The following is a 22421-nucleotide window of genomic DNA, read 5'->3' on the forward strand; positions in this document are numbered from 1 at the left end:
CCCATGGCCCCCACAGCAGCTGGCAAGCGGGAGCAGCACAGAGCCCCTGCTCCCAGTGCTGATGTGGGTGTGGCAGCACTGGGAGCAAGGGCTCTGCGCTGCTGCTGCTTGCCTGGGGGGAGGGGAGGGCATGATTCAGGCACGGTGTGCTCCTGGCGGAAGGGGTAAGTGACAGCAGGGTATAGCACCCACTCCCAGCGCTGCCACACCCGCATCCCGCACCTCCCCTACTCAGGTTAGACAGCTTGTCCCAGCCCCAATCCCTCTCTCCCCAACCCCAACAGACTTACAGCTGGAGGCAGTTGTCAGCTGCCTGTTTAGTCTATGGCTGAATCTCCAACGCAGCACCACATCTTTTGGGATTTGAGTCAGCCAAATCAAGTTGAGACAGCGATTCAAATCTCTGAATCGAATCGCTGTCCTCCAAACAGGCCACATCTGAATCCAAAGTGAATACTTGCCACTGTGCATAGGCCTAGTTCGCATCTCAGTCAATTCACTGAAAAGCTACCAGGGACATTGTGTGTCAGTTACCCCTTACTAATGCAGACATGGTAAAATGAGATTAAATCTAAATTCTGGCTAATTCTTAGAATTTGGAGGAAAATTTAAGGCACTATATTGAAGATCAAGGGTTGTTTGCTTAATGTCTGTGGGCCACATTCAGCCTGCAGATCTACCTTATTTGGCCTGTGGAGCCAAGGGAAGGGAAGGGAGGTCAGCTTGGAAACAGCCCATACTTGGCATTGAGCGCTGATAGAGCAGCTTTCCCATCCACCCCACCCCCCAAATGTTGGTGCTAAAGATGCTAGATTAGTGAAAGTAGCATCTTTAAAATTATTTTTATTCATTTTAAACTAACTCGTTACAAGTTCACGGAGTACCTAATGGTTAGGAATTTACCTAATTTGCAGCAAGCAAAAGGGATTTTTGCAGGCCACTTGTGGTGCACGGAGGTGATTTTTTTGCAACAAACCCACCCCTCACCACTGATTGGCTGAAGGGCCCGGTGGCCCTGCCTCTTGATGGTGCATGGTTGGAGGCAGGACTGTGTGATGGGCAGCCCTCTCAGCCAATCAACAATGTGTCGGGGGGGGGGGGTGCCATTTTTTTGGTTTCATGGACATTGCCTGTTTTCAGAGATGGTGCCTAATTTTGTAGTTTCTGTGAAACTGTGAATTTGGTAGGTTCCTACTAATGGTCTAACATAGCAAAAATCTTGTCTGTTGAATAAGAAACAACCCATTTCCATAATGCTGTGCAATCTTGATTTGTCAGTTAGCATAAAAACTTCATAAACTAAATGACCTTGTGCAATTTTAAAACTGGGTTGTTGAATCATCTTAATGTTGGCTATGGCACTTAAGATGATTTTTTTCCAAATTATTACTATTTTTTTAAGCTATGCCTCTTTTTTGGTTTAACTTGTAATCTTGTTTTGTACATTTTTTTTTTTTCCCCTCATAGTTATCATTCTGACAAGAGCGATGCAAATGAGAAATCAGTTGATGCAACTACAAAAAGGGACAAACCTGTGGTACGTCCTGAAGAAATCCCCCCAGTGCCTGAAAATAGATTTTTGCTGAGAAGGGACGCACCTGTTGTCAATGTAGAGCCCGAGCCGTAAGCAACAGACTAAACCTTTTTACTTTGATTCTTAACTTTCTTGGCTTTCAGAAATGTTCTTTCCATTTATTTTTGTTCTGATCTCCATAAGGGCCCCACATGGTAATAAGAAATTTCTTAGCTCTAAGACCAGCTACCTTAAATATTTGTCATGTTTCTTTTGGAATTTCTACTTTGGTTTCTTTGTCAAATCCCTTTAAATTAGATTTAATTTAATACCTTTACATGCTGCTGTTTATCCTGGAGAGTCCCATCTGTGGTACAAACTTTCAGCTAAAATACAAAGACCGCGTCCAGATAAGCACAGATGTGAGGTACGTGTCACACATACCAGTGTGCCCTGCGCTGCTACCTTGCAGGGTGAGGGGTTGACCCTGGAAGACCCCAGAGTCAAAAAAAAAAAAAAAGTGGCAGAAAAAGGCGAGGCAGCACATGTGGTGGTAGCATGCAGTGCCTGAAACCAGAGCCTGCCCAACTGGAGCCACACTCTGGCTGCAGTCCAGGCCTGCGGCTGCAGCCCTAGAAGGCCCCCAGGTAAGGCTGCTGGGGCCAACAGAGTCACTGGCCCTGATCCCAGCCTCCCCTACCCCCTGTGGTAACGTCCCGTGTGCCAGAGTGCATGTGGCATGGGCATTCCATGCCGTGACAAGGTGTTTTGCAGCTGCTTGTCCCCAGGGAAGCAAACAGCTGTGTTCATCTGGACATGGCCAGAGTGTAAATAACTTCTTATTTCAGCACAAAAACCTGAGATAAGCTCTGTTTTGTGTCTTACGGTTTACAGTATTTTATTACAGAGTAGTGGGAACATAAAATGGCAAGTTTATCTTTCCAATTAAAATTGGAAGAAATGTAGATATGATGCATCAATCCACTGGAATTTTGTAAAGGCTCCCATCTTTTCTAAATGTAGGAAGAAAATGCTTCTAAACGGCCCAGAAAAGAAATTTGCACATGATCTCAAAGTAGATGTGATAGAAGTTGCATATGCAGAATTCCAGTGTTTTTCCCTACAGCCCTCTCTTAATATAGTGGGTTGAATACCGTGGTGTAATACACTGGTCATTTATCGATTTAACTTATTAAACCTAGACAACAGTTATGAATGTAAGTGGACAATCCCAGTTAAATTGACACTACATGGTCATAGCTCTTAAAATCTTTGCAGCTACTTCTCAGCCTTCTAAAGTATATTCACAAGAATACTGAGTTGTCTCATTGCTAGAATTTACTAAAATTAATAGATTATCCATTGCTGGTAATCCAGTGATGTAGTTCCATAAACTAAGCTTTTTAAATGCTGGGAAACTATAGTGGATTTGTAACCAAAAAACTCCTAGAAAGTTTGCAGATCTGAGGTGCATTGTTTTCTGTAGCCAGAGGCATAATGATTATGATTTAACTGTTATGTCTAGTGCCTTTTAACTCCTCAACCTGAATGCCCGGGTACCCATTCACTGCTGGGTCAATTGGGAGTTGTCTGTGGAAGTCTGAAGTAATACGTGAACTCATGCCTCTGCATCCACAGCAAGGTGCCTTAGCCACTCTGCCCTGCAGTGGACACATGGTTAGTAGATCATTTAAAATGACAGCATCCTAGGGAAAGGGATGGACTATTTTAGCAGAGCATTTTGAAGTACAAGTCAGCAATATTCCCTTAAGTTTTCAAGTTAAATTTGATCTTTTTAGCTAGGCAAAATCACTATAGTAATAACCTACCTTTTTGTAGGAGAACTATATATTTTTCTTGTTATTTCTTGGTGACAGCTTCTAAGTATACTGGCTTTGATATATTGTATTAATCCATATGGTAAATATTAATGGTGTAAAAACAGAAGAAAGGTATTCATGTTTTAGGAACAAGTTTGTATTGTTCTATAGCTTTTATATTAAGCCTGCCTTTCTTATTATTTTAGGAAACTTCTTGATGTTGCACCAGTATTGAGTGACCAGAAGCCCTCAGTCTCCAAATCCGGAAGAAAAATTAAAGGAAGAGGCACAATAGTATGTAGCTTCTGATATTTTCCTCCCTGTCACCTGCCCCAGGATTTTAAATTACTCAGAAGCATTGCTTTATATACAGTAAAAGAGTGCATTTGTAAAACTCTAACCTTTTCCCCTGCATCCCCCAAAAACAGTTTGCCTAAAAGATTGTTCAGGAAAAAATGTCCCTTGGTTATAATCACTTATCAAAATTACTTAAAAGTAAAATAAAGCCAGTAAGATTGATTCCCTTAATTCAGGTGCGGGCAAAATAAGTCCTGCGGGTCAGATCTGGCCCACCAGGCACTTTCATCTGGCCCGGTATGCCCACCAACTAATTGTGCCCTGCCCAGCCCTTCTGACCACGAGGGTGGGAACAAGGCATCCATGTATACACACCCAGCCAACATACCCTATTGCCCCTCACTCCCATGTGGGTGGAAGGGCCCAGCCCAGCCAGCATGCATCTTCCTGGCAGGGCTGCTGCTGACACTGCTGCAGCCGGCAGGGAACCTGTTTGGCTTCCCCAGCATCCCACTTGCTCCAGGCACCTGGTGGAAAAGCAATGGGGACAGAGCTGTAACTGGGCAGGAGTGTGGGACTGGGGCTGGTGGCAGCGCAGAGTGGCGGCACCACAGAGCTCAAGTGGGTACGAGGGAGGGTGTGGAGACCGCCCCAACACTCGCCCTCCATGGCATGTAGCCCCTGCCAGCAGGAGGCAGGAGAGCTTGAGGTGCTTGTGCTCAGCACAGGTGCTGGCGCCTGGCGGTACGTGGCTCCGGCCAACGCTGCACTTGAGGGCAAGGAGCTGTGCACATGCAGTTCCTGCACTTGTGCACCGCTGGAGGGAAGCCTTGCACTCCAGAGCTTGCTGCTTTCACTTCTCCCTGCCGCTCAAGTCCTGGGGCTGTTCCCAAAGTGGTGGGGAACCCCAGCCCCTGCTTCCCCATAGAGTTGTGGGACCTATGTGGCAGGGGGCAGGGAAGGCAGTGGGCTCCAGCACATAGAGGCAGCCTAGCCATGCTGCTCTCCTTGCCAAGATGCACAGTGCTGGCCAGAGCCGCGTGCTACTAGGCGCCAGTGCCTGTACTGGGCACAAGTATCCTGAGCACCCTGGCCGCTGCCTCCTGCTGCTGCTGTTGCTGCTGCTATGCACCATTGGGGGACTGTGTGGGCGGGGTCCCCACACTCCCTCAAACCCCACAAATGATGCATACCCACACTCTACCCCCACAATATACAAGACTGCTAAGACTTTATTTTTAATTATTATGCAACCACCTCTTTATACAGTACTCAAACACAAATCATGACAACATTTTTTTTTATAATAAAATTAAAATATGTTATAGTAGGTGTTTGACTTTTAGTACATGATAATTTTTTTCGGTTCTAAGATGGCAGCCTTTCTCCCAAAAGGAGTATTTCTGGGGGGTAAGGGGAGGGACTTCCAGTAGCAAACATCTGGAGTTAGGGGCAGGACTTCTGGTCTCAAGATGGTGACGCGGGGCAGGGGCTACCTGTGCGGCCCTCAACAGCTCACCAACATTTGTTAAGTGGCCCTCCAGCTGAAATAATTGCCTACCCCTGCTGTAATTGCTACTAGGCCCCAATGTTTGAACTGGAGACAGTGAAAGTAGCTACTGTCCTCTTCCAGTTATTGGAGTTCCCTGTAACAGCCTCTTTTGAAACCTCAGAGTTGTAAGATGCTGTTTATAAAGAAGGATGATGTACAACAGTGACTGGCAGCCTTTTAAGGCTGTGGGTCAGCTTTGACCCAGTTCAGGTCAGAGAGTGAGCACTGGGAGTGAGCACTAGGACCCAGCTACCACTGCTTCTTTCCTCCTCACTAGCATGGGGAAAGCACCCATTGCTGCTGCTTATCTTTGTCCCAGGATGTGGAAAACACTTGCTGCTTTTCCTCCCTCCACAGCAGAGGGAAAACAGCTGTTGCCAATGTCCCCACTGCCCAGTACCTCTGAAGCTCAGTATCTGCAGGCTGGACCAAAAAAGCCCTGCGGGCTGGATTGGGGGTCAGTAGATTGCTGACCCCTATTGTATAGTGTCCAGTCTCCATTACTCATGTCCCTACATCTGGTTATTGCACTCCTCTGGTGACCGTTTATGTGCGTTTGGAAAAGTGTAGTAACACTGTTGGGATCTGGGAATTCAGCTGTAGAGAAAAAGGTTTCTTGGGTGCATTAGTTGTTTTGATGGGTTTGGATAGACTAGATGACACATGTAAATGAAGATCAGTTAATCTGCACAGGTCTCATCTCAGGTGCACAGAGCCAGGGCAGTGTATGAAGGAGCTATGGATTATGCGTAGTATTGTGTTTTCAGGTATGATGAGCCACACTTCACTTCTGATTTGGATATTGGTGTTGAAATTATAGCAGTGCTCAACAGAGAACTGCAAATTGGTGTAAGGTGTAAAAAAAAATAGGTTTTGCGGCAAGCAACTTAAGCAGCTGAGGTATTCAGTGCAAATGGTCTGTAAGTACCCCGATGGCAAAGATTTCTGCATTAATTACCCCTGTTCAGTACAGGCATGTTAGCATCATGACTCAAGCTAAATCAGTGATGTTTAAGATCTGTCTCTGTAGTATTCTGATATCTGTTTACAGGCACTCTGAACATCTCCCCATCTTACACATGTTCCATTTGTTGTTTCCGTAAGCACATGAAGGAACTCAAAAACCGTTTGCACAGGGCGATGATACTGAGCCTGTTCGTCCTCAAAAGTTTGTTGCAAGTTTATTTAGGCAGTAAAAGAGAGGATATTAGTGGGCACCAATTCTCTTGTTAATTGCTCTCTTAATATCTCAGTGATCCAAAGTTTCAGTCCCAGCTCCTGTGCCACATCTACCAAAAGACCCTATTCATCCACCATTACATTGCTGTCAGCATCCACTAGGTTCAGAAGATTTCACATTCCAAAGATGAGCTAAGGTGGAAATTGCTATCCCTGATGCCTGACAAGCTGGGACATGATCAGACTTGCAACTTGTCTCGGTCTCGAGAAGAACCAAATATCTGAACAGGTTCCCTGCTGCTTTGGTACCAGGCTCCAAGACAGCACATGGAGTATGCTTGGAATCGGCCACTGCTATTTTCTCTGTGAATCTCTGAGTGTTCCAAGTTGTGGTACCTTCCACCCTGGTACCATTTATCTTGTTAATACTGACTCGGTATCTAAGCAATAAACAGTAGTGATTGAGCTACCTGTGCACCTGATGCTAGAGTCCTTTCCTGAAAAATTAAGAGCCTATAAATACCAGTTCTGGAGTGTTTCAAGACTATCCCCATTGTCCTACCCAACACAGAACAGGTGTTGGCTGTTGTATCCAGAACCATCTTTGATGCATTTTGCAGCTTGGATGCTTTCCTGTTGGCATCCACCGAAAGTGTTTAGCTGAGCTGCAGAACGCTTTGCTCCAACGCAGGAAGCGGGACTAAGTAAAGTAAAGAGGGTCTAAAGCTAAATGGAAGAAGTTTTCTACTGGGGCATTTTATTGCCAGTTTCCAGTTAACATCACTGGTTTCAACACTATAGATTATTTGCTAGCCCTAAAACAAACTGGATTTTTCATTAATTACGTAATGATCTGTTCTTAGCAGCAGTATCGGCATGTTGAATTTATATCATGGCCACCATCCCCACCTCCTCGCCTATGTTGAAGAGCCCCACTCTCTCACAGGAACTCAATATAATATTAAAAGTGTTGTTGGGTCCACATCCTTAAACAATTACCAATCTGCTTTATATACCACTGGTATATTAAAAAGGCAGTCTTCATATAGAAGCTACATTTGTCTCAAAGGATAGGCTTCTCCTGACAAGTTCTGTTTGTACACTGTATTTTATGTTCAGGGTCACTCTTGGATCTCATCCCAAATATCTTATTTCTGAGTTCCATATAAACCAATCCATTCATCTCCCAATTTTCAACTCTGGGTAATGGGGGAGTCTTTAATGTCATACATGTTGAAAAGTCAGGTCCTCTTTTATGCTGACAGGACAAAAAGGAATGTAGAATGGCATTTCCTTCCTTGCCTGTATTGAGACCTCCTGGATGACTTTCACATTGGTTTCCTGGGGCAGGATAGTTGTTGTGTACTGTCTGCCTTTATTTTAATTCTGCTATTTATTCTTCAAGCGATACCACACCCCACCTCGATCGCGCTCCTGTTCTGAGTCTGACAATGATGAGAGCAGTGAAACCCCTCCTCACTGGAAAGAAGAAATGCAAAGATTAAGAACATACAGAGAACCCAGTGGAGAGAAATGGAGTAAAGGAGACAAGTAAGATCTTTGCTGCAAGTTTCAAATGGTTAAGTCTCTTGTGCAAGAACTTTCTTGCATTCATTTTCTTTGCAGCTTCAGTGTGACTGAGTAGTTCATCTGGAAGGATGTTTTCTGTTGGCATGCTTAGTTCAGGATCACACCACCATGTTTTCTTGCATACCACACACTTTTTTTCCCCCAAGAATCAGCTGCTGGAAAACAGCTGCTGGTGCATGTGTTAAGTGATGAAATACAGCCCTGGGGCACCCTTGCACTGCTAGTGGAGAGTCAGTAACAGCATCTGCAGTAAGAGCATCTGCCTTGAGGGAAGGGGAAGGGGGGAGGGAAAGTAACCCCGCACATGCTGGACAGGGGCAGTGCAGTAACCATGTGGGACCGATCACTAGGGAGCTCTTGGCAAGGAATACAGATAAATGCAGCGAGTCTAATATTAGGTCCAGAACAAGATTTAATAACTATATTTTAAAAAAGATTGCTAAGGTATTTTTACAGTTTATAAGCGTGTGTTAGAAGCAGCTCTCTCGAAGTTCCAGTAACGTACTAACTGGAATACGAACTTCACTCCCATGTTCTGACAATCTAATACTCTCATTCCGTGTTCTGCATTTAAATATCTGGTTCCTGAATAATAAAAAAAATTGTGTTAGTCAGGGACTAAAATTGTATTTGTTTTGTTCCTTCCTGTTAATATATTTTTAAGATTGTTTGCTAAAGAAACATAAGTAAACCCTAACTTTGTTTGGACCTTTTTTTAAGGTTGAGTGATCCTTGTACAAGCAGATGGGATGAAAGAAGCGTGTCCCAGAGATCAAGATCTTGGTCGCATAATGGCTATTCTGATCTTAGTACTGTAAGATATACCAACTATCACAAAAAGCACCGGAAAGAGAAAAAGAAGGCAAAACACAAAAAGAAGTCCAAGAAGCAAAAACATTTCAGGAAACATAAACAAACTAAAAAAAAGAAACCGTCACTCTCTTCGGAGGTAGAATCCTCTCGTTCTTCCACTAGGAAGGCGAAGTTGTCTTGTGATAATGAGAGGAAGTCACGCTCTTCCTCATCTTCTAGACGCTCATCTAGAAGAGACTGGTCTAAATCTGACAAAGATGACCAGAGTTCATCAACTTTATCAAGCAGAGATTCCCGATCGTACTACAGGTCCAGGTCTAGATCCAGATCTAGATCCAGATCCAGATCATATTCCCGAAGAAGTTCTAGGTCAAGAACAGCATCTAGATCATCGCGGTCTCGAAGCAGATCAAGATCTAGCTCTAAATCCAGGCACCAGAAGACTGTGTCCAATTCATCACGGAATACTGTAGTGCGGTTAAATGAAAATAAGGCAAACAAGACTGAACCTGTAAGAGCAGCAATACCACAGAGCGATAAAGTTGTAGTAGCCCCAGTTGTAACTGAAAGCCTTCCAGTTATACCCTTAAGTGACAGTCCTCCACCTTCCAGATGGAAACCTGGACAGAAGCCCTGGAAGCCATCTTATGAGCGAATTCAGGAAATGAAAGCTAAAACAACCCATTTAATGCCTGCACAAAGTAGTTACAATTTAGTAAATATTAAGGAAGCTAATACTACTTCCTCCTACCATAAGCAACGTAAGAGTTCAGATAGTGAGCGAAGTGGCTATTCAAAATATCACAGTGACAGAAGTTCAGATAGTTGGCCAAGATCAAGGAGCAGATCTTCTCGAAGTAGATCCTATTCTAGATCGTATACAAGATCGAGAAGTCCATCTAGTTCAAGAACAAGGTCTCGGTCAACTGGCAGATCCCAGTCGATAAATAAATATCGCAGTGACCAGTCAGGTTACAGTGGGTCTTCCTCATATTACTCCCTTAGTGATGAAGATCGAGGCAGAAGCAAAAGAAAACCTGAGTCAAGTGAACAAAACTTCCAATTGCTTAAGAAAAGGCAAAAAAGTAGCTCTGAAAGTACTCTTCCTTACAAAAGCTCTAAAGACTATGACGAGTTGTCTCAGGGGCGAAAAGGAAGTGAGAGTAGGTCATCTTCAGACTTTTCTACAGACAGTGAGCATTCTGTTAAGACGGCCCAAGAAAAAGAAGGCCATTTTCAGTCAGAAGGAGAGAATCCAAAACAGGATAAAACTAATCTGACTTCCGACAGAGCCGAGGAAAAAGCTAAGAGTGAGTGGGATAGTGCCCGTTCCAAAACGAAAACCTTCAAGGAGAAATCTTCAGAACGGCCTAGAAGTGGTGCAAAGACCAGAAGAAAAACCTATTCAGGCAGCAAATGGGACTCCGAATCAAATTCAGAAAGAGAAGAGACTCGAAATGGTCGAGACGAGTCTAGGCCTTCATCTAGTAAAGAGGAAGGTGAGGCTTCCTCAGGATCTGATACAGAAATTGGTCCTGTCAAAAGCAGGGTAAAAACTAAAGCAAATTCTTCAGAAGGGTTTCTGGATTCGGATCGTACTTGGAAGACAAGCAAACGGCAGTCCTCCTCTTCAGAGTCTGAGACTTCCCATTCTAGCTCAGCAAATATTAGAGGAAAGACCAAAAAACGCAAGCACGCATCCAAAAAGACTCTGAAGAAGTCACATTCCAGAAAAGCCAAAGAAAAATCAAAGGGGAAAAAAGAAAAGAAGCGTAAGGTTCAAAAACAAAAAGAAGCATTTCACTGGCAGCCTCCACTGGAGTTTGGTGAGGAGGAAGAGGAGGATGCGAATGAGCAGCCAGTTACCAGGGATGAAAAGGAAAAGCAAGTTGCCAAGGACATTACAGATAAGAGTCAACAAGCTTGTGAAAACAGTGACCTGTGCCAAGATAAAAATGAAAATGATGAAAAGTCTTGTGGAGCCAAAAACCCTGCAAGTAAAAATGTTGCTTGCAGCTCATCGCCGGACCATAGTTACCTTAGTAAAGAAGACGGTGAAAAGAGCACTTCAGCTGCAACTTCAAATCCAGAGATAAATGCGACCGCTCCAAACAACAATCTTAAAAATGCCGAAGTAGGTAACCAGAATGGGTCAGAAGATGTCTTACAAACAGATGACAATATGGAGATTTGTACTCCAGATCGTAACTCTCCTGGGAAGGTAGTTGTGAACATCTTGTCTCCCGTCAACCTGAATGCTAAGCCTCAGACTTCAGATACTAGCGTGAGCAAAGATTTACAAACTGAGAGCCCAGAACCGAGTACTGCCAAACAGGCGAACGTCAGGGAATTGATCAACATGAAAGAAAAAAGAGAAATAGGAAAACAAGATAGTAACTCTGTCACTATGCCCATTGCTGTGGAAAATGCTGTGAAAACTGAAATGGGTGAAAGCACACAAAGCAGTATGATAGATAACAAATGGAAACCTCTGCAAGGTGTAAGCAATCTACAGTCTGCTACTAATAATAGTGCTGTAGAAGTTAAAAGCGCTGCTTTGGCACCTGAGTCTAAACCGCAAGGCTTAAGAATAGAAATAAAAAGTAAAAATAAAATCCGGCCTGGATCTCTGTTTGATGAAGTTAGAAAAACAGCACGACTAAATCGAAGGCCAAGAAACCAAGAAAGCTCAAGTGAAGAACAGTCTCCAAGTAGAGATGACAACAGCCAGTCCAGGAGTCTGAGTAGGTCACGAAGTAAATCTGAATCTAAATCCAGACATAGAACAAGATCTCTATCCTACAGTCATTCAAGAAGTCGATCACGGAGTTCCACGTACTCTTATAGGTAATACATTTGCTGTGCAGTTTTTTTCATAAACTGCCATTCTATTTTAAAAGATACAAAAGAAACATTTAAGATAAAGTTTCTTGTGGTTTGTGATTTTTTTTCCCCCTCATAGTTGCATGCTAGTAGAAATTAAATTTCTCTGAACTGGCTTTTATGGAATAAAACAGATTTACAAAATAAATCTTCATGTTAATTCCCATTTTTGTACATCTCCTCCCTTTTTAGTTTGCATTTAAAATTGTTCTTTAATTTTAGGTCTCGAAGCTATACAAGAAGTCGAAGCAGGGGATGGTACAGTAGGGATCGGTCAAGAAGTCGGAGTAGCTCATACCACAGTTACAAGAGTCGGAGGTAAGTTTCTGTGATGAAGGTGATGCCCAGAAGTGCATGTTACTGCAAATTATAGTAAGTGAGGCATAGTGAATCAAAGTAGCTTAATGTTGGAGCCAGGGTTGAGATGGATCAATGTAACTGCATTCTCTGAGCACCCTACTTGAAATGTCTGTGGTGTGTAAGAATAGAAATAGTCTTCAGGACTGCATATTCCTGGAGAATAACTCTGAAAATATGTCAGGCAGCTTCAACTAAAAACACCAAGCAAATCGTGTGAATTTTTTTTCCTAATTCAGCATTTGGTTCCAATTTAATGATTAAAATGTCTTTCCTGTTTCGTTCTGACAGTCGAACCTACAGCAGAAGTCGATCTAGAAGCAGTTCTTATGATCGTCACAGTCGATCCAGGTAGGGATTGTGGTTCTACAACTAATACCAATGGCAAACTCTTCTTACGAGGTGCATCTACATGTGCAATTAGGGCAGTGCAATGAACGTGGACACGGTTCTGTCAGCTGCTCTCTGGCTCGGTGTTTACATGTGCTCCCAGGACCACAGCATGTTGAGCCAGGTTGGAGCAGCCCTGGGCTGGCAGGGGGCCCAGAGGGTCATCCCTGGGCTCTGGGTGGCAGCATCAGGCAATGGAGGGTCTGGCTGAGGCACAAGAGTGCTACAGTGCAGGGCTAGCTGGCAGGCAGCACCCGTACTGTAGCGCCCTTATGCCCCAGCCAGCCCATCGCAGTCTACACACGCATTTGAGCTCACATAATTACTCTACAATAGGATAGTACTTCCCCAGTAGCCCATGTGTAGACCGTGACACTTTACTGCAAAGCTAATTAGTCGGCTCCGCAGTAAAGCACATGTGTAGGTGCACCCAAAGTAAGTAAATGTATTAAAACAGTGCCTTTCAAATTTATAACTTGTGTGGTATTTTTTTAAAAGTAGTCAAATAAAAGAGAACTTGATTGCCTGAAATTTAATCATATCTTTTTAAAACATAAAAAAATAAAGGCACCCAAGTATCGCAGTAAAAAAGACATAGTATTAGAACTTGAATAGAACTGAATAGAATTAGATGCCCTTTGTGTATTGCTTCCTGAGTCTGTCGGTTTGTTTTTAACCTTCTACTCCCCCATTTTTTCTTTACTTCCCATTAAAAAATAGTAAGAGAGAAGTTAAGATTTTGATACAGTTGAAAGTTTAAAATTAGTTTAAAAACACATGTAGTTTGTGGGGGTGGGGGAGTTAAATAAATAGCTTAGTTGGGTAAGCAATGTGAGGCATGTATTCCTAGTACTTTATAAAGAAGAGTACACTATTTGAAGTAAACATTTTTAATCATTTTACCTTTTTGATAAATCCTTCAAATAATTGCCACTCAGCAATCCTTATTTCCTTATATAAATGTCTTTACAACATATATGTCCAAGTCTAATTTTCTTCATTTTAACCAAGACCTTTCCAAAGTCTTTAATGACTTTTTTTCGCCCTATTAAAGTAGGTCATATACCTATGATAGTTACTATAGCAGAAGTCGTAGTCGAAGTAGAAGTAAGAGGAGTGACAGCTATCGCAGATCTCGAAGCTATGACCGACGGTCCAGGTATGTAATTTTAGTAGCACAACTTCAAAACTATAGCTGTATTCGTAATGGAAGTCTTTTAGTGTTTTATTGGAAGCTTAGGGGAGAGACCCTGTCCCCCCCATTCCTAATACCACAATCCATATAAAATTCACTATTATTACCAAGTTGTTTTATAGTAATACTGAGGAATCAGAAATGCGTGACCAGAGAAACAGACAAAATCACTATTTCTAAAAGTAGAGGAAATTGAGAAGAGACCAAAAATATTGTACTGCTATATTCAGTCCTTTGGATGTAAGTACATTTGTACGCATCTGTTTCTCTACCTGTGGCAGCACGTATTTTAAAAAAAATCTTTATTTAACCATTTGAGAACTAAATGATTGTAGGATTTAAATCTGACTGTTTGTTTTATATGTTGGTACAAGGGATTGAAAAATCACCTTTTAATGCCAAGATGCCCTTGGATGGTAGATCTTTTTTAATAGATACCAGCAAAAATCTTGAGAAGAGAAATAACTGTGCTGACCAAAATGCCAGTGCAAATGACACTTCTTACACTCTAATTATAACTGTAGTTAAAGAGCTGTAAGTGTAATTAGTTACACTTCTACAGACACTGCCTATGTTCTTCAGAGTCCATTTGCTCTGAAAGCTTAAGTTCCTAGCATATGTTTCAAAAAGAACTCCAGTTTTTAAGGCCACTGCTATGCTGGGGTTGCTGTCTGAGTCATGCGGTCCATGGTATAAACGGAAGATGATGGGCAGCCCTAAATATGAAGTGGAAATCCCACAGATGTCAGTGGGCAGTTTACAAAGATCAAGGTTGGATTGTGATGTTGGGTAGTAACACACTTTTGGTTGTCAGTTGTTTAGTCCCTTTTGTCACATCAGTTATTGCTCAATGGTAAAATCTGCCACTGTTTGGCACTGCACTGTTTCTAGCCTATCCATTTCCCACTCTTCTTTTCCTTTGGATTTCCACTCCCAGTTTCTAGTCTGTGGACATCACTCAAATCATTCCCCAAACCATCCATCTCTGTCATTAAGATAAGTTTTTTTATACATCAGAGTTGACACCTGAATATGATTATAATGGCATGGAGAAAGCCTGAATCTTGTTTCAGGTTAGCTGCTGCAAATCTCAGAAAGACAAATGTGGAATTAAGGTACATTCCTTTGGCATGTGAACTATCTACTAAATAACTTGGACTGGAAAATTACTGCTCTCTCAAGAAAGTTTACTCTTCTAAATTCACATGTCCTTGTTTGGCTTGCATGACATTTAAATAGGCTGCATCTTGCAGATTGCGCAGATGGTCAACATAACCAGTTCATGAAGACAAAAAAACGCACACATTTAATTTGATAAGCAAATGGTTTTTCAAAACCTTATCTTACCATTTCGTGGCCCAGTCCTTTAGACTCCTCTTTACTGTTTTTGAAGTAAGAAATGTGCAGGCTCACTCTGTTGGAGAAACCCTGCTGAAACAGCTTTAAAGACTTATTCAAATACATCCTAGCTTGGTGAATTCATGCAAATACATTTTATTTTTACTCTCAAAATGTAGTTGTGAGAGGTAATCCTACCATGTTTAAATCAGTGACAGAGCTCCTACTCCTATCGTTGGGACTGGAATTTCACCCTGTAACTTTGACAGTATCTTCTATTTTAATGACTATCCCTTTAATTGAGGGCAAAATAATCTTATTTTCAAGGACTATTCATTGACTCAGCTTTGAACTTGAAACACAAACATAGAAATCTAATTTGTAAGGCATTTCACCCTGTTTACCTTTTATTGTAGGTCTTCTGGCTCCGACAGTGAGAGTGACCGTAGTTATTCTAACAATCGAAGTCCCAGCGAAAGTAGCAGATACAGTTGAAAAAGTTTCCTTGGCAGTGTAGATTGTGTCTAATAATTATATATCCACGTTGTTAAATACCTATGATCTCTCAGTGCCAGAAGTGGAAATGAAGGCTATTTACTGAGATGGGTGAAATCTACTTATTTTAACAAATGTTTCACAGAATGCATGCACATGAATGGAAATGTTGAGCACAGATTACTCAAGTTGTTATTTTGTCTGATTTGATTTACTTTTTTATATATTCTTCCCAGTTGTGTTTGGGGTTTTTTTTTTTTTAATCAAATTTTCTAAGCCAGGAGATGATATACATGTAAATTTGCTGGTATTCCTTTTTGGGGTGCAGCAGCCTGTACTGTCTCAAAGTATCCTTTTGGCTCTCAGCCTGTTAATCGAAATACATGCCGACAACTGTAAAACTGTGAAGAAAAATACTTACAAAGGCTGCCATCTGCATAGCTTATTAACATGCTTTTGAAAATGCTGGAGCATTAATTCATTAGTATCTTGTACATTCTCTGTTAATCAAACAGCTAGATGATGAAAACAAAGGCTGCCGCTCTGTCTTAACTATCACCCCATTATACGTTGGCATTGGAGAGGTGGAGGAAAGCGATGAGATGCACCGTGCAGACTGCAGTATTGTGGCTCTGTGCAAAGAAAAAGATCATTCAACTTTGATTCTTCACTTGCTTAAGAACTCAGATGTTCTAAAGTGATTTTTGTGACACTTAACATACAGGTTTTAAAATAAGACCTTGCTTCTAAGCAGTGCTATTTCAAATACATGTTACTGTGCTAGGGGCATGTCACTGCATCCATCTCTGAAGCATTATACTAAACCTTTGAGTTGTATCATGAGTTCATACAAAACAAACCCAACTAAAACAGTTTGATAGAGTAAAACATAATGGCTCCTTCTGAACTCTTTGTAGAGAGAACATTGTCAAAGGTGCATCCCTCTATTGTAGAGGGATATATAGACATGGGACTATGTACTGTTAATCTGTAAAATGCTATTACTGTAAAAATACTAACGTCTAATAAAAAATGTGTACGGTACTTGGGACATTTAATACCAAAAATGAGTCCACATATCAAAGAATTGTTTGTAAAAGGTTAGTTTTTAAATTGAGGTGCATTTAATAATTCTTAATGTTCTGATTCAGTTCATTATAATTACTTGTAAATTGTTCAAGTGTTTAGGAATATGTATACTAAGGAGTGATCTTTTTATTTTTATTTTTTTTTTGAAAACTGGGTTAATAATGGAAAAATCTGACTAACATAGCTATAGCAATGCACCTGAGTACTGATGTATTATAGCATGCCTTACTAATTTTCTGTAATTTTTTTTTTAGATGCTTTGGTTTTTCCTCATATGTTTTGAAACAGAATGGTTTTTTTTTATCCCATCAGGAAACAAGCGCTTTGAAATGTAGAAGTTTTGTTGTAACTTTTGTTTTTCTCTTGGTTATCAATTCTCACGCTTTGATAGCATGGAAGTACTAAAAATTGGGTTCCCAGCTGAAACATGCAAAGGACTTCAATATTTTTACCTTTTGTTTCATCACATGTTGCACTCTGCGTTCTGTTTGTCACAGGCTCACTTGATATGCGAGATCCTGGGGATACCCTACAGTGGCCCAGTAGAGTTACTAATACCCAGATGACAAATGGCTCTTAATCCCAACTTTATGTAATTAAATCCCTCTAATTAAACCCTTTTAACTCTTTCTTATAACTCAAAAAGAGGTTATATATGCAAAATGCATAGTTTATAGAAGTAGATGTTTAATGTTAGAAAGCATTGCATTCTAGCATTTTTTTGTGTTTACACAACCTTTTTTAATAAGGTAACAACATGCTGTACACAGTTGTGAAGCAGGTATTTTGTTGTGAACTGTACCTGATACAGCTCCGTAAGATTGCTCCCAGGCTATGACTTCTGCTGTGTTTTTGGTCAGAGTTTATCTGTAAAGCTGGGAAAATATCATACGAGAGAGAGACTTGTACAATAACTTTTTTTTAGCATACTTTTGACTGCTGTTGTATTTAAAAGATTTTAATGGTTCACATCAGAAATTGTTAACTTTATAAAGGGAGGCACTCTGTTTTTCTATTTTTATTTTAAATATTGTATTACATTAAATTGTGTTTCTAATAGAAAATGCATCATTAAGCTGGTTTTATAATGTCTGTTTACTTATTGTAAATTTGTTTTTCTGAAGCAGCTGGTATTTGAAAATGTAAAATACACTTTTGTACATACCTGCAAACACTGATTTCTGTACATGTGGGGGGAAAAAATTCTCCCTAACATTTAGAAACCTTAAATTATACATATAATTTCTTTGTCATTCTGTTTCTCTAAAAAACTACAAGTTGTCTTTCTATTGAGGTCAGGACAAGAAAGGATTTCTCTGCAAGTCTTTGCAGCATACAAGCTTTAAGAGTTAAAGAGTTTTTAAAGTATTTTGGTGTCCAACTATAACTCTACAAAATATGTAAATGTTCATATCCTTCTTGAAAAGATGTGTTTAATAGGTAGTTATGGAAATATCTACACCTACTCAGCTTTTTAACTAGGGTAATTTACTAAATAATCTTTCCCAAATATACATTTCCCAGATTCATTTTGTAACATAGGAAAATGCATTATTAGTTTAAATTAGCAGATTAATAGATTAGTCTACTGAGCTGTTAAGTCTTTTTAGATTTTCTGCTCCAGAAAAAAATGATTACACTGGAAGTGCTGGCTTTGTTGAAATGGAACCGGTAATTGTACGTTGTAGAAATGAATTTTTGAAAGTGGAGGCAAGTAAGTGTGATTCTCTGTTAGCTAGATCATAGCAAAAATTAAAGCTAACCCATATTTCTGTCCTGTGGGGCCTTAAGATGATCTGTTTTACCACTAAATGAAAAGCAAAGTCTATGGATTGATGCTGCTGTAAGAGTAAAATCTAACTGCATATTCCCATTTGGAAAAAAAATATCCTTTTTTTAGTCTTTTTTTTTTTTTTTTTTAATTAAAAAAAAAAGGTGTTTATAAAGCAAAACCTTCAGAGCATTTGTTTTAAAGTTCCGTTTTTGAACATCAGGATTTATAAGTCAGACACTTCATAGCTGATGTATCTTTTTAAGTAGTGCTTTACAACAAAGAAACAAGTGCACGTTTCCTCTGCAACTTGACAGTCGCACTGAGAGTGCCTGTGATTGCAGGGCTCTCAATCTCCTGAAGCGAGAATGAATGTAGGCATCGGACCAGACCTGTGCTTCTCAACGTCTTTAGACTCAAGGCACCCTTGCAAAACATGTCAAAATTTAGCAACACCCCATTTAAAAGAATTAATATGACTATTATATGAGCATTGTCGTTAGCTGGAAACTGCCAGTACCACCGGACACCTCTTGCAGAGCCATATCAGGAAGGCAGTGGCGGGAGTCCCCAGTCCCACCCTGTTCGGTGTCTCCTGCAGATGGGCAGCGGGGCGGGCAGGTAGAACTGTCGGTGCATTTGCGTGTTCAGGAGGCATGTCGGAGTCAAACCAGGAAGAGCTGCCTCAAAAGGTTGTGCTACCATAATGTAACCGGGGCCGGCGTGCGCTCCTTCTCCAGCTGCTTCTCTGTTGGGCTCTGACGTGCCCCCTGAAAAGAGGTACAGGTGATAATTTCACCCTGCAGCAGTGCTGGCCTGGGTCAGCACCCCATGGGTCAGAATCAATGGACTAGATTAAAGCAGTCCCTTCTGGCCTTAAAAAAAAACACACAAAAACAAAAAAGCAAACTCTAAAATTGGTCTTTAAAAAAGTCTTGTATAGTGTGATGGATTTTTCATTTGTTCAGGCCTTGGTTTTTTCCCTGAAGGGTGCAAAACATTCATGCCAAGTATTTCAAACTTGTATGCCTAAAATTAAGCACTTGAATAAGTGGGCTGACACTCGCAGGTACTTGAGGGCCTTCTGTTCAGAGACCAAAAGTAGCACCTGGAATTGCCCCTGGGAACAAATGTGGTAATCTTTGCTGAGTGGGTGTTACAGTTAAAAATAATGTAGTTGACATCTCGGGATGTGTCATGGGAGCATGGCAGCATTCTGCAAAATGGAAGTCTAAAATCCTGTCTTACATAAAGCTATGAAGGATTCAGGGTTCAAATTCAATAGAGAAACCTAAATGTATTCAGCAGAGATTATATCTTTCACTGTTGGGCTAGATAGCAAATAGATAAGCCACTGCATGGCCTACACAATGCTGCAGCTGGGTGGCTTCATGGAGGAAATGATCTTGGGAATCTACCACACCAGATAAGGCATTTCCCCTCTAATGTGCCTAGGATAGGAAAGCTACCCAACTGTCCTGACCAGAATGCAGTCCATCAAGTAAATAACATGCTCATTTGCAACAAATTTTAAAATTGAACATGAAGAGAGGTCTTTAGTTCTTCCAGTATCGCGCTTCCACGTGGGCTATTTGTGTCCCTGTCGTTGGGTGTAAGCAGCATTTAAAATGCTTTTCTGAAAATGACTCAATATCTGACAGCATATTAAGTTTCTGTTGATGACATTGTGTAGTTCATCATGATTACAGTTTGGAGCAGGACACGGTATTGGATGACCTTGAGCTGCAGGACTTGAACTCATCTGGTGTCATCTTCAACAGGATTTAAATCCCAGGAAGACAAAGCTTCAAATGCTCCACCTCCCCTTATGCATCAGTATTACAGTACCTTCATTAATATGGCTGTGAAACATTAGCAGTTTTCCAAGTGCATTTTAGAAAGGTTTTTCGCTGTTTTTTCTATAGCAGCTTAAACCTCTGTTTTAAAAATCTTATAAACAGTTAAAGTGACCAAATCCTGTATTTCAATACCTACCTACGAAACTTTTTTTTGAAGCCAAGAGGCTTGTGTACGTGCAAGTGGATAGAATATGCTTCAAAGGATTAACTTGAAAAAAGAAAAATCTTTAAATCTCTCTCCCTTAAAGACAATCTGCAGATGGGTCTTTACATGAGCGCATTGACTTTTATTGAACATCTATATTGTAATGACACTTGGAGGCCAATCCCTTTGCAGTCTCCATGTCAGCACCTTGTGCAAAGAAGACAGAAAATGAACGTCCCTTCCCAACCAGCATGAAATATAAAAGGAAACATGCCAGGTGGCTGGGACAAATAAGCAGGTGGAGAGATGAGATGACAGCCCTCTTCTGCTTTTCGCTGATGTAGAAAGGTCTAGTTTTGATGGACTTTTTTGTCAGTTATCAGAATTGGCAGCACTTCTTTTCCTTCTTTTGTCAGAAGACTTGTTGAAGGCCTTGGCAAATGATGTGGTTAGCTCTTGCACTTGTATACAAGGAGATGACGGGCTTGGTTCTTGGATAAAGGCTGCTTTTCTCCAAACCACTGCAGGTAGTCATTGCAGTTGGTTAACAAATGCAAGCAAGCCTGGTTCAGTGGGTTTTTTAGGATTCAGTATGGTTTCCCTTAGTCAGCAGTTGAGCTCCGCGTGTCTTACTAGTTTATCAACTACCACCCCAAAAATCTGGTCTCTGAATCTGTTTCTAAAATTGAGTGGAACTTAGACTGGATTTTCTTTCTTTTTTTTTTTTTTTAAGGGAGTGTACTTTTTATAGTTTGTCCTGACAGGGCAGGATTGTGGAAACCTTATGTCGGTGAGCACAGGCACCATGCGAGCCATCCCTTTGAAAGCAACCCTTCTGCCTGGCCCCAGCATGTCACTGACACGAGAGATGCCGTCCTGAACCCGGTAATCTTCTCTTCATCTTACTTTGCAAGTTTTTTGGCAACAGGCAACATTACACTGGGACCTGGTGAAGATAGTCAGCCACCTGAGTAAGCAGAGCGAGCTGTAGCTTTTCTTTTGCTAGGGAATTCATAGACGTTGTGCGATAAAGGAGACATTTGAGTCTCCGTCCCAACCTGGTCCTAGATTGTAAGCCCTCACTGCAGAATTGGCAGTGGTGTCCTCCCCTCCACTAAACCTAATCCAGTCCCTTTCCCACTGTCCATATGGCCCCTGTTGCCAGAGTCCACAGATTACCCAGTCTTTAATATATTCATCTTCACTATGCCCGGGTGAGGTAGGGAAATCCTGTTCCCATTTTACAGGCCTTTCCCCAAATGTCAGCCAAGGTCACAGAGCCTGGCACAACAGGCATGCACTGCATTTGAAAGATTGTTTGAGTCTATCTCCAACGTGTATTTGGCCCAGTAAAAAATCTTCACCTCTTGCATAATTAAGCCCAATTTTAAGTCCCAGGCTCATGATCTGGTCTGGGGATCGTTCTTTATGTCTCTCGGGTGGTCGGCAAGTTGCAGAGTCTTGGAAGATCAGTGCTAAAGAAGGTTTGGAGCCAGCAGGTTGCTGGCTGTGGACAAGTGATGCAAGTCCACGCAACCCTTCAGGATCAAGAGAGCTACGTCCACTCCCACCAACCAAGGAAGAGCTCGAGCTGGGTGAAATAAGGTGCGTGGCTCTCCTCTAGTCAGCCCACAAGGTGAGCCCTGTCCACTTGAGACAACTAAAGGACAAGTCCCTCAGTAAATTGCCCAGATCTGTGACGCAGTCTCTTCTGATGTCCTTCAACAGCGATAAAAGAATTGACACCGAAAGCCTTGTTGGAGATGGGCTGTTATGAACTGCTTGCAGATGCAGAAAGAGGCAGCAGCACATTCCTACTGTTCCCAGGGGTTTTGCTGCCTCAAAAGCTGGGGACGGTTCAGTTCTTCACTTTGAATGGGGAAGAACAAAAGCGTAGCAGCCAAGCAAGTGCTGGGCAGCCCTGGCCCAAATCCAGTGCAAAGCTGATGATCTGGCCTGCCCTTCGGGGGTATGTGCTGTGCGTCGGCAGGTACAGTCAGGACAGCCTACTCCCCTCCATCTGGGGCACAGCTCTCGCTCCCCGTAATAGAAGGGATCTGCCTGGATCAAGGCTAGAAAAGACCTTTCTGTCATAACTAAGAGCTGGACAATGACTAGCTGCACCTTGTTCTCCG

The 22421-nt window shown here is 41.6% G+C and overlaps 1 protein-coding gene across 4 annotated transcripts in view; it reads left to right on the plus strand.

Annotated features, from left to right (window-relative positions):
* Nucleotides 1-16262, plus strand: part of NKTR (natural killer cell triggering receptor) — a 50452-nt gene extending 34190 nt beyond the window's left edge. For all 4 annotated transcript variants that reach the window (XM_019529186.1, XM_019529195.1, XM_019529206.1 and 1 more), the window contains 8 exons: nt 1468-1623; nt 3540-3627; nt 7767-7912; nt 8672-11611; nt 11870-11965; nt 12296-12355; nt 13449-13553; nt 15344-16262. In XM_019529186.1, coding sequence (XP_019384731.1) covers nt 1468-1623; nt 3540-3627; nt 7767-7912; nt 8672-11611; nt 11870-11965; nt 12296-12355; nt 13449-13553; nt 15344-15422 — 3670 coding nt within the window. In that variant the 3' untranslated portion in view covers nt 15423-16262. The remainder of the gene's footprint in view (nt 1-1467; nt 1624-3539; nt 3628-7766; nt 7913-8671; nt 11612-11869; nt 11966-12295; nt 12356-13448; nt 13554-15343) is intronic.
* The last annotated feature ends 6159 nt before the right edge of the window (nt 16263-22421 follow it).

The sequence above is a fragment of the Crocodylus porosus genome, unplaced genomic scaffold, assembly GCF_001723895.1.
Source record: "Crocodylus porosus isolate Cpor-Errol unplaced genomic scaffold, CroPor_comp1, whole genome shotgun sequence".
Lineage (NCBI taxonomy): Eukaryota > Metazoa > Chordata > Crocodylia > Crocodylidae > Crocodylus > Crocodylus porosus.